Consider the following 12,429-nt stretch of genomic DNA (forward strand, 5'->3'; position numbering starts at 1 on the left):
AAAGTTTCCTGCCTGACAGGGGCCCGGGGTAGGGCCATGGGCCTGAGCTGCCCACTCGGCCACTTGCCTCCCATAGACCCCGCCTCCCTTCCCCACCTGGTGCTTCCCGCCCCGTTTTCACTCCAGCAAGTTTGCACGGGTAGTACTGCTGGCGGGGCTGCGGCCTCTCCTCTTCACTGGGGTCCTTTTCCTTCCAGGTTCCTTGGGTCTAACTCTTCCTGAGGACATGTGGGCCTTGGCCCATGTAGTGGAGGGTCAGCCTGTGCTTTCGGTGGGGGGGGGGGGGGGGACTATGGACGGAGGCAGGCGCTGCCTGGAGCCCCCGAGCCCACCCGTTTTTCTGCCTTTCTGACCCTGCCCAACCAGAGGCACCAGGTGAGTGGTCGCTTCTCTAGGCGACCATGCCTGGGGTGAGCTCTGCCATCTCAGCAGCATCCTGTCTTTTTCTGTAGCCTCTTTACATCCCAGTGAAAACACTAAATCTAAGGAGAGGAGTGGAGCTCAGGAAGGACAGAGAGTATCCTTCCTTCCTTGGAAGGACATACCAGGAGGAAATGGGGTTGTAGGTGACAGCCAGTGACAAATGGGAGCTGAGAGTAGGTGAGTCAGGACTCATCCTGTGGCCCGGAGGCCATGCTGGCTGCAGGTCCCACATGCGGGGGGGGGGGGGGGGAGGGGGGGGGAACGTGGCCCCACGTGGCCTCCATCTTTTCAGCTGTCCTTGTCCCTTCCCTGCCATCTTACAGGAAGCCCCGGTCCGTCCTTCTTGCTGAGGCTGGAGCTACTTCGAACCTCTCCCCTCCATGAGCGGGCCTCCATGCTGGCATCCAGACCAACTTCCAATACACAGACTGCATAGTGACACTCCCCTACTTTGAAACCGCTGCCGCCCGGCACTGCCTGCGGAAGAGGGGCCAGACTCCCGGGCATGGCATTCCACCCCGCTCCTTCCTGGCCTCATCGCCTCGCATCCTGACACCTACTGTTTCTCTGAAAACACCACCCATTTTCACAACTCTCTGCCTTTCTGCTATTTCCTCCACTCAAAACTCTTTTCACCCTTGTGGTTCTGGTCAAGTGCCATCACCTCTATGAATCCTTTTGCTCTGCCCGTCACCCAGTGCTGGTTCCTCAGTGCAGCGGGAACCACGGTGTGTATGCAACCTGCATACACAAATCATGTCTGCCGGGGATGGCTTCACCTCCATCCTCTTTGGGCCAAGTCTCTGAATTCTGCAAAAGGTCCAGAGACTTTAGCTCCCAATGCAGGAGCCCTCCCTCACCCTGATCCCAGCAGGACCCCTGAGCTGTGACAGGGGTGATAGAGCTGAACTCAGAAGCGACTACAGCAGACAAGCTGGTGCCCTAGGTCTGCCCCAGGTACTAAATTCTGGAAAATCCCTCTTGTGGGAAAGAGTAGAAAAAGGCATAGCCGTTTACTGTGTCTGTTATGTGTCTGGCAATGAGTTAAGCCTTTATGTCCTTCCTCTATTCACTTTCTAAGAATCCCCTCCAATCAGTGTGGGAGTGGATGTTGTCCCTGTTTCACAGGTGAGCAAACTGTGGCTCTGGAAGGCCAGGTATGACTGCCAAGGTCACACAAGCAAGGATTTGGACACAGGTCTTTTGTCTGCTAACGCCCAGGTACCCATTTCTCTCGGCCAACCCTAAGCATCAGATGGGCTGGTGTTCCATCGCTTCCATTAAACACCCTCTGCAGGCTGAAAGCAGGGCCGAAGCCCTCTCTTCTGGAGGGCCCTCAGGTCTGTGTCCCACAGGGGTGAAGAGTCAGCGCTCAGCCCAGGGCTGTGTCTTTAACCACAGGCACCAGAGGAAAGAGCTGAGCCCGGCCAGCTAGCGAGCACAGTTCTGCTCTACAGCCAGCAGGGGGCACCACAGGACGTCATCAGAAATCTGGCAACTGTGCCGGCTGCAGGGCCCGTCACTCTTCCCTTTGGAGGACCCCTGCTAATGTTCCAAACAACCCAACTGGGTCAACTCAGCCCTGAGGACACCAGACAGAGTCCCCTGGGGCGGGGGGTACAGGTAAGAGGTTAGCTTGGGCGTCCCTGCCTGTTCAGGGATCTCCTGTTTGTCTGGTGCTTACTCTTCCCGTCTTTCCCTCAGCTTTCCCCCAGCGCATCTGCCCTCGCCTTCCCACCTCCACTGAGGGAGCTGGGCTGGGAGTCAGGAAAGGCTGACTGTGTGACCCTGGATAAGTCCCTTTCCCTCTCTGGATCCAGGATCCCCATCTGCACAGAGAGATTGGACGAGACACCCCCTACCCACCCCTGCTTCCGAGAGGCCAAAGCCAAGGAGCGGACCCTGGGTGTGTCGGCAGCCCTAGAACAAGGCTCCGTGGGGGCCGAGGGGGGAGGGGGCGAGATCCGCTCTGGGTAAGACGGCGGCTCTCCGAGGGGCTCAGGGGTCTCCTCCTGCCCTGAGGGCCAGCCTGCGATGCGTCAGCAGCGGAGGAGGCTGGGGTCCGCTCACGCTCCATCTCTGGGCTTCTGTCTCCACATGAGCTGTGCAGAGCAGGACCCTGGGAGTGAGGGTTTCTGGGCTAATGAGCGTTGTCTTCAGCCCATGTTGGTTTGTGTGTAAAGATACAACCGCACACTCTGGGGAAATCTGGGCCCCTTGGAGCCCATAAGGAGGCAGCCTCTTCGTTCGGGTGGCTGACCTTTGCCTTTTCCCTCCCCTCTGGGTCACGTCTCTTAATTCTGCAAGTGACCCGGACTCCCTTGATCCCCATCTTGGGGCCTCCGGTACCCCCACCCCTCTGCTGGGCAGGAAGCAGGGATGCCCCCGGCTGACCCCACCCTGCGGGCTCATTCCACTCTCATCAGTCTCTTCCTCCAGGACCTGTCTCCAGGGACATGCCCCAGCCTGACCTCTGACCTGAGGCCTGGGCTCGTCTTGCACCAGAAAACATTGATTCTGGACGGTGGGAGAGGTGAGAGCAGGCTGGGAGTCATTATCAAGGCCTCCAGGGTGACTCTGGGCAAGGGCTGGGGGGTGTCCTCCCATTGCTAAAGGGAGGACAATGACACAGTTGTGTCCATAGAGATTTTCCTCATGGTATGTCTTTGTGAGAGCACATCTAGATGCTCCTTCTTTCCTATTTCCCTTCATACAAGTTTTCTTGTTTCAAAGGTTTAAGTGTGGAATTGTGCTGAATTTAGATCCACTAACTCACTGATGTCTTAGCTGGGGAGGGAGCACTCATAGTCTGCCAAAACCCGAGGGCCCCAGTTTATCATCTGAACCTCTTGTCCTCCCAGCAGGGAGCCTGGAGGCTCCCCCAGGGGGCTCCCAGCCATCCTGCAGCTGGGGAAGTGGGCGCTCCAAGCATGACAAAGGGTCTTGGCCCAGATGCATGGAGCATGGGTGGTGGCCGCTGCTGTGGAACCAGGCCTGTGACCCCCAGGCTGGCCCTGCCTACCACCTGGGAGGCTGGCTCTTTAACCTTGGTGCCAAGAACTGAGGACGCTGGATGGCTGGCCTGGAAGGGGTAGATTCCAGTCTTTGTGGTTAAGAAAGTGCTGGGTGAGCACAGGTGGGTAGAGAGGGGGCTGCCCTGAATGACCTTGAAGGCCATCCAAGCCCCCATTTTTACGATGCCACTGACTCCAGCAGCCCCTGCGCAGAGTTCACACCAGCATCAGCTGGTTCTCTATTCTGGTCTGGCTTCCAGGTGGGAGGACCCATCCTTTACCCAGATGACAGGATCGAAGGGACCTCCTTGGAGCGTAAACTGGGCGTACTCCGCTCTCTTAATTGGTGATTTACTGTTTGTTGAACAAGCGGGGCAGGGACTTGGCAAGAAGACACAGTCTCGAAAGAGGTGGGGGGCTTCCAGGTCAGCTCCCCAGCTGAGCAAAGGTCAGGCCAGAGAAGCAGGGGGAGGTGAGTGGACCTCCCTAACATGAGGCTCCCGCTGCGGCCCGGCTGCGGGTGGGGAGGGCCCTGGGCCCGAGCAGCTCCGCACAGACTCTTTGTTCTCTGCAGGGGAGAAGTGTGGGGGGAGGCCAGCAGGTGACTCAGGCCTTAAGTCTGGACCAGGACCCTTTCCCGGGTTGGAAAAGCTGGGCGAGGAGGGCTAATGTCTTTCTCTCCCCTAAAGAGTTCCCAGCACTCTCTTCCGGGAGAAAGGCAGCTCAGCTCCCTCTTCTCGGCCCGCCAGCTCCAGACTGGAGAGGGCTGGGACCTCGGAAACGCCAGGTCCTCCGGTAATTAGGGACGGCAGGAAGTGATCCAGGGAATTACCGGGGTCAGGCGCCCCATCGAAGGCCAGGGCTTTGGAAGGGCGGCTGGCTTGTAATCTCGATTTGAGATCGGTTGATTTTGTAGCTAGTTCCAAAAAGAAAAGTCAGCTCTAATTAATCTGGGGACTTTGGAGTGCAGGAGAAACAGGGCCCAGAGAGCAGAGGCTGGGGGATGGAGACTGGCGGAGGGGGAGTCCCTTCAGCCCCCACGAGGCCTCAGATCTGGGGCCTGTGTCTCAGCTCCCTGATCTGCTTTAATTGAAATGGTCTGGATGCCCCTGCTGGGAATTCATGGTTTTGAAAGCAAGTGCTGTCCCCATTCCAGAAGGCTCCCGCATCTGTGGTTCCCATCTGCACGGAGTGCTCTGCTGCACGTGAGCACAGCACGGAGCCTGGGGGTCCCCAAGTTCTCTGCGAGCCAGGGGGTGCAGGGAGATTTCTCCACTGGGGTGCAGGGCTGAGACAGCGGCCTTCTCCTGGCTTTATTGGATGTCCCAGGACCATGCTAGCTCCCTGGGGAAGCATTTGGGTGGAATCAGTGCCAAAGGGCAAAGCACTCCCCTTTCTTGGTTCTTTGACTAAAACACACCAAGTACCCCAAGTTCTCTGCCTTAGATGCTCCAGGTCCTGCTCGTAGAGAGCCTGGGAGGTTCAGAGGAGGGCCTGAATCCAGCCACAGCCCTCTCACAAGAAGGAAAACAGCCCAACTCCCTCTTTCTCTCCTTCTAGTAGAGGGAGTGAGGGGCGCGAGGGGAGATGTTTGGAAATCATGGGTCCCCCCAGGCTCATAAGTCCCAGGTAATAGTCATTCAGAACAAGGCTTTGGGGTCAGACAAATCTGGGCTCACTGCTCTGTAGCTGTGGCCCTTTGAGCATTCACCTCTGTGAACCTCAGTTTGCTCATCTGTAAACTGGGGGTAAGTAAAGCCTACCTCACAGGGTGGTTATAAGGATCCAATGAGATCGGGCAAACAAAGTGCCCCTGTACAGCTCGGCACAGAGAGGCCCAGTAAGGTAGATCCAATAATACTAGTTAGCATTCTATAGAAGTGTGTGCACCCATTTGCTCTGATGGACAGGTCAGAATGATCCCACCCTTCTGTAGGAGGATTGAGGAGGGGTGAGGAGATGGGCCAGGTGGGTGAGCTTCTGTTCCTCACACCCTCGCTCCAGTGCCTTAACCAGACGACCATAGGGCCCATGTGATCTCGTACCCTGTGTCTCAGGAGCCCTGCAACCTCTAGGAGGAGCAACCGTGATTACAAGCTGAGCTAGCATGAGGCTCTCGCATCCTACCTCCTCTGGTCTGAAGATGCATAGCCTGCAGCCTGCAGGAGGGCTCTGGTCCTTCATTGCAAACCCCAAGGCTTAACACCTGGACCACCACATGCATCAAATGCACCCCCCACCCCTGCTGCCAAGACAGACGGACCATCTCTGACGTGCTTAGAGATAAGCTCTCACCAGGTTCTGTGATCCACACACAGTCTGACAATACTCATCAATTCTCTTGAAAGAGAGCCAAGGTTGTAATGTTTTAAACACACTTTGCATCTTGCAACATATTTAAAGTCGATTGGCGTCATAAATTTGGATCCAATAGGTACCATATGGGCGCACAACAATACTCACAGTGTCTAGGCTGGGCGCGAGCAGGGCTGGGGCAGCACACGGCCTGCTTGCTACACTGGCCTGTGATCTCAAGGGGCTGGTGGAGATGCCGGCCTGCTGGCCTGGCTGGCCCTTGAGAGGATGCCAGGCTGGGACCAGCTGCTGGGGTGGTGCTGGTGGTGGTGGTGGATGGAACCCATCATCAGCAAGCCTCACAGGACGAGAAACGTCTTTGCTGAGAGTTAAATTCCACCCCTTATTGAAAGAAAGGCCCGGCATTGTGTTAAGTCACCGGGACAGAGCAATGGAAGCAGATGTGGAAGGTCCATCAGTTACCCTCCGGGTCCCCTCATGCCCTGAACGCAAGGGGCTCCCTGTGGCCTCTGTCCCAGCTCAGTGTCCCCACCTGCCGGTACGGAATGGCAGGTGGGAGCAAACTTGTCTTCCCAGCATCTGCGACCAAGGTGCCATGTGTGTTGGTACCTCCTCCCCAGGTCTCATTCCAACCAGAGAACAGAGGGGGAAGAGAGAGGAAAACAGATCTGACGGACAAAAGACAAGAGCCTGGGGGCTAACCCTCCACATTCCTGAGAAACCACAAGGGAGGGTGGTCTGTGTACAGTTAGCTTAGCCTGGGGTGAGACGCCCTGAGCAGACATTCGCTTCTGCGCAGGGGCAAGAAGACTAGCTTCTGGGTTCAGACTCATGAGACCTAGCTTCCCATTCCAGCATGACCCTTCACCAGCTGTGAAACCTTAGGCAAAGTATTAACCTCTCTGAGCTTCTTATCTAGACAGTGGGGATGCTAGACTACTGGGCCATGGTGAGGATGAGTGAGAGAGGGAGTGAATGGACTTTTTGGCTAAACCAGAGATGTGAAGTATTGCTGCCCTTGTCCTTGGGCACCAGACTCTTCATCTCAGAGTTCTGATGGGAAAGTAAACTTCTGCCTGGGCATGGTGATGACTGGGGCTGGGGCAGTGGGACAGGCACTCGTAGCCTCCTGAGTATTGCTTGACCTTGAGGAATGACCCCCAAGTCCTTGGGGGGCGGACTCTCTGCTGCTGGCCATCGGTTTCCAGTGCACGCCCTCGGGCCTCTGCTGGACGAGGAGGCTGTGGCTTCAATGAGGACAGGACAAGGTCCCGGCAGAGTGAGGGGCCAGCACAGAGACAAGGGCACTGAGGCCACCCAATGGCTCCAGGAGCGCCTACTGAAAAGTCTCAAGGACAGGCTGGGAGAATAGGAGGCAGCAGGAGACTTCCAGAAACCCAGAGAGGCTAGCAGCCTCACAGCCCCTCTGGATTCCATGAGAAGGGGCTGTTGTGGAAGGGCAAGGGGCGGTCCGGCAGAGAAAGACAGGGTGGGGAGCATGAGTTGAGCATGAAGGAGAAGGGCCTTCCTCATTCCTCGAGAGACCTAAGAGCAGTGATGCTCCTGACAAGCCCTGGATGTAGATGAAGAAAGGCCTGGACAAAGACGGGAGGGGTCTGACTCATAAAGCCAGGGTGGCGTGGGGGGCTCCTCCTCTCTAGTGGGTGTGGAGCCAACTCTGTTCTTAGGAAGCTGTAGCTCCCCTGAGCTGGAAAGGATTTTAATCCAGTCTCCCATCTAATACAGAAGCTTCTCTTAACACATCCCAGACCCATAGTTATTCAGCCTCTCCTTGAAGACCTCTGGTGACGGGGAGCTCCCTCCTTCTCAAGATAGCCACCTGCACTTGCTTTACCTTTGGTCATGTACCCTTCCACACTCGAGCCTTCTCTAGCAGCCCTGAGCCTAATCTCCCCAGAGCAGGCTTCCCAGGGCTCAGAAGCTGCCCTTCCATCAGCAGGACCACACTAGTTTTCTCTGTAAATTCAATGCAGCCAGGGCTGAATGACTCTTCCCACAATCTGAGCCCAGACTTGCCACAGTCATGGAACCAGGGCCTCTATCATCATGACGCTCCAGCCCCAAGCTGACACCTCTCCATCTTCAGGGCAACAGACCCCCAACCTCCTTTCTGGATGAACTAGACTTTCAGTTGGCAGGACAATGCAGACGTCTGCAATGGTATGGATGCCAGCCGCAGGCATCCCCATGAACCCGGGGAAAATGCCGCCCTGAAGTTTCTTCACAGATTGAAAGAGCTGGTCTGGCTGCTAACAGGAAAGCCAACCCTGTGCTGCACCAGGAGGCAGTAAATTTTGTGAGTCTGCATGAGTGGATGGAGGCAACCTTGGGGGCTGTAATTTCCACTTCCTGACACAGTACAAACTTCGCAGTTTATGCAGAACTAATGAAAGATCTCTTGGGTCTTGCCATTTCACCCACCAAGCACCCATAAAACAATGTGGTGACGGCAGCCGCCTGATTACAGAGCTACAGAGTGTGCGGAATGTGCTTCTCCAGAGTGATTCTTCCCTTTCCAGAATCCCTCCGCCTCCTTGTCCTGCCTTTTCTTCCTGTCTCCTTTCTCCTCCTGGAAGGTGCCAGAGCCTCCCAGCCGGGACCTGGAGAGCAGGATGGGCCCCTCATGGCAGGTGGCACCATGAGAAGGACCTGGACCTGGCCTTGAGCTCCTGCTCTGCCGCTATGACACTGTGGGGATGCTTCAATTTCCTCATCTGTTAAATAGGAGAAGAATAGTACCAGCCTCCGAGGGTGGTCTTAGGATTGGATACGATGTGGGTCACACTGAAGGACATCCTGGCCCATAGTAGACATTCAATAAGTGGTGCCTAGTATTAAAATTATTTTTATGTTATTATAGTTACTGTAATGACCACCCCTGGGCCTTTGCTCAAATTGTTTCCTTGTCTAAAAAGCCATTTCCCTTGAACTTTGCTGCTTGAAGGACCACAGTGGTGGGTTAAAAATGGCCACAGAGGCTTTGCCATCCTCCCACAAGAAGAAGCGGAGGCTGAGTCCCCCTACCCCACTGACTTGCGTGCTTTGGTTGTGTGACTTGCTCTGACCAATAGGACTTCAGAAAATGTGATGCAAGGGATGCTCCTGAGAAGCACATGAGCACTGGGACTCGCCTGTTTTGAAAGCTGACCTGGGCCTGCCATGCTGGGAGGAAACCCATTGACCATAAGGGGGCTGAGAGACCATGTGGAGGAGAACAGAGGTACCCAGCCCACAGCCAGCGCCAACCCCGGGCGTGCGGATGAGGCCACCTTGCTGCCTACCCCAAGCCTTTCCACCCATCATCTCATGTGACCGCGTGAGTGAGCCCAGAGGAGACTGCAGGACTCCCACGTGGCCAAGCCACAGAATCCTGAGAAAGAATTTGTTTCAAGACAGTAAGTTTGAGATGGTTTGTTACATGCAATAGATAACTGATACACTTTCCCATTCACCAGGATTGAGCTGTGCTTTCTCATAAGACGGACCAAACTCCTCCCAACCTGGAATTAATCTGCCTGCATCGTCCCCCGCCCCCCCATACTGACACAGCACTTTGCGATGGTAGCGGTTAGCACAGCCTGCCGTCATCGGGGCTAACTGTGCGGGAATCCTGTCTCTCTGGCCTGTGAGCTGCCAGGGAGCAGGGCTGGACCCCTTCACATCCCCCACCAAGCTCAGAAGCTCTGCCTGGTTCCCACTTACTAGGCCCTCAGGGGGCCAGAGAGAACCAGGCCTGCCTCTGTGCAGACACAGCCACCCTGGCTGGTGGGAGACACACTCCTGAGTCTGAGGTCCAGCGGGGCCACTGACTTGCCCAAGGCCCTTCCTCCTCTGAGCCTCCTCCTCCCCCAAGTGGAGACACCAACCCACGTTCAGCCCACTTCAAGAGTTTCAAGGCTCCGGCTGGTGTGTGTGCAAAAGTGTGTGTGCACGACCGAGTCCGGACCCTGTGTGTACTGTGCTGAAGCCCCACTTGGGTTGTCACTGGGGGTGGGGTCCTCCCATCCCCCTCCTTCTCACCTTCCGGCCGTGGTAGCCCTGGATCCCCGGGTCTCCCTGGGGGAATCAAGAGAAAACCATTAGAGGGGTTTTGTTGCCACTCCCTTCATATTACCATCCCGCCTCCTCCCGATGACTCCAAATCCTCTGACCCATATCCAGCCATCCCTGGGGCAGCAACAGGGACTGTCCGACTCTTCAGAATGAGTCCTTGCCTTGCAGGGGCAGAGGGAGGTGGGAAGAGTCAACTCAGCAGGGGCCCAGGACACCTGAAGGGCAGCTCTGGTTCCACCGCGGACTCTCCGTGGCACCTGGACAAGTCTCTTTTCCCCAGGGCTCTAGCTTCCGCATTTGTGAAATGCTTGGCTGGGATCAGTGCTTTGCTACTTCTCCTCTCTCGAGCTGCAGGGACTCCAGCTTCAAAGGGAGATTCTGTTTGACATTGTGGGCTTCCAGATAAGGTTTCCAAAGAAACCGGAAGACCCCGAAGGTCCTTTCCAGGTCTGGCCCCTTATGAAACACTGTTTTACTGGGATGTTGTGAGGGCGTCCTGGGCATCAACTTTGTTTCTAACTAGACCATAACCTCCTTGGAGGGCAGGGCCGCATCTTCCGTATCAGCCATAGCACTCGCGTGGCCTGAGCCTACAAAAGTGCAGTCCTTGTGGGAGCCAATCAATTTCTGAGTGGCGTTTTGGAAATGAGCCACTCCTGATCCTCCTCTCAGCCGAGATCCCTCTCAGCTCCTTACTCAGTACCCTTCAGTGCTGCCTCCCCCTCCCTCCTGCAGGGAACACTTCCGCCCATCTGATGCATCACCCAGAAGGGCCCTCACCTTTGGTCCAGGAGGCCCAGGTAAGCCCTGCAGAAGCAAGAAAAAAGGTGAGTAGAGATGGATTGCACTGGCAAACTGTGGGGGCTAGTTACATTTACAGTGGACGTGCTAGAGAACAGATCTAGAGGGTCCTGGAAGGGTATCTGAAACCTGCTGAGGGCACGTGGAGCCTCTTTGGAGCCACATGGGTGCCGTGGGCATCCACGCTGTGCTTGCCCGCTGGAAAACAGGTCAGTGGCATCATGTGAAACTGACAGTGTGGTTTGGCCCAGGTCCCCACCCACCCACCTCCTAACTGGAACGGCTCCGTGGAAAGCCCACCTTGCCCGGCAGAGCCTGGGTTTTGTTTTTGGCCCTGCCAGCCTGTGGGGGAGCCCTCTGTCTCCTTCCCCCACCCCTGGGGCCCTGTGACCACGGCAGCCAGCGCAGGTGAGGTGGTGTGGGCCCCGTGGGAGGCCGAGGGAGGCTCAAGGGAAGGCAGGCTCCAGCGTGGTCTCAGGCGTGGGTCTGGACAGCAAACACGGGCTGGAGAAAACCATGATGCTTGAGTCTGGCCTGTTTCAACTGCGTTAAAAACACGCTTTCTGGTTTTTCTCTCTATAAACAACCTAACAAAGAAAACCACCTGGCTTGGGTTCAGTGATGGGGAGCCCAGTGTGTTTGGGCAAGGGCCGTCAGTAAAGAAGTGAATTTTGAGCTTTTTTTTTTCTTTTTGGTTTTTCTTGGCTTGGTTTGTTTGGTTCAATTCCCTAAATTTCACTTCCTTTCAGGTTTTCTGTTTTTCCATCTAGAAACCCATGGAAGTGAGACTAACTTCCCTCCCCAGGGTTCTGGGGAGAAATCTCGGAAATATTTAAAATTCGTTATGGGGATCAAGCTGAGCAGGAGAGCTGGCTCCCAGCAAGTTAGGTTTTGACTCTGCTGTGCCGCCTCCTGGCCAAGCTGGCTGCCCTGGTCGGCCAGAGCTGTCGCCCAGCCTAGGGGGTCGCTACACTGAAACTTGGGCTTGGCAGCTGGGGTAGCAGAGGGCCCAGACCCAGCAATTCCACCTTTGGGAATCTATCACCATGAAAACGTCAGAGATGTGCACAAACATTTATGTGCAAGGATATACAGAAGGAAACGCATTAACTACCTTGTAAATAGACCCAGCCGTCCCAAAATCCACATCACGGGAGACTCCTGACGTAGGAAGGGGCATGGTTTACGATATTAAGTGAAAAAAGTAACAGGATACAAACTGTTATATTATTCAGAACAGCATCAAGCTGGAAAACGTTTGTGCGCAGGGAAGTCTAAGGAGAAGAATGGGACGACCTTGCCGCCATGTTAATGATGGGGAACTCTGGATATGGGAAGGCACGCAGTGTAAAACTGTTTCCTTGTCTAGGCTCCACATTTTTCACAATGGATGTATGATGCTTTTGTCATAAAAGAGAAAGGCGCTTTTTTTTTTTAAAGCCACGTGGAAAAAACATCATCAAACAGGCTATGTCCTTAACCCCGTCCCTCCAATAACTGCTGACGCTCGTCTTAGCTCTGGATGGAGAACCCGTTTTCTCCAAAGAAGAAGTCCAGGGGCCTGCTAAATTATTCCACTCTGGTGCTTTATTGCCCTAAATTGGGCTGAGAAAGAGCCAGGGGTTGGCCAGGGCTTGCAAACAGATGACCGGTAGACACTGGAACCGAACTATTGCCTACGTGTGCTTGCCTGGAGGGGTGTCTGTTGGCCCCCCTGAGCCCTCGCGACAGTGGTCCAATCCCCAGGCTTGACGCAGGGCTCTCCTGGCCAAGCGGACATGTAACTTGGTTGCAAGGTGGC

The 12,429-nt window shown here is 55.5% G+C and overlaps 1 protein-coding gene across 1 annotated transcript in view; it reads right to left on the reverse strand.

The window, feature by feature from the left end:
- COL13A1 (collagen type XIII alpha 1 chain) overlaps window positions 1-12,429 on the reverse strand; it is a 63,416-nt gene that overhangs the window by 39,692 nt on the left and 11,295 nt on the right. Inside the window, exons 6-7 of the mRNA XM_057736924.1 lie at window positions 10,608-10,634; window positions 9,795-9,830 (exon numbers count right to left, since the gene is read on the reverse strand). Coding sequence (XP_057592907.1) covers window positions 9,795-9,830; window positions 10,608-10,634 — 63 coding nt within the window. The remainder of the gene's footprint in view (window positions 1-9,794; window positions 9,831-10,607; window positions 10,635-12,429) is intronic.

This window comes from Hippopotamus amphibius, chromosome 5 (genome assembly GCF_030028045.1).
Source record: "Hippopotamus amphibius kiboko isolate mHipAmp2 chromosome 5, mHipAmp2.hap2, whole genome shotgun sequence".
Lineage (NCBI taxonomy): Eukaryota > Metazoa > Chordata > Mammalia > Artiodactyla > Hippopotamidae > Hippopotamus > Hippopotamus amphibius.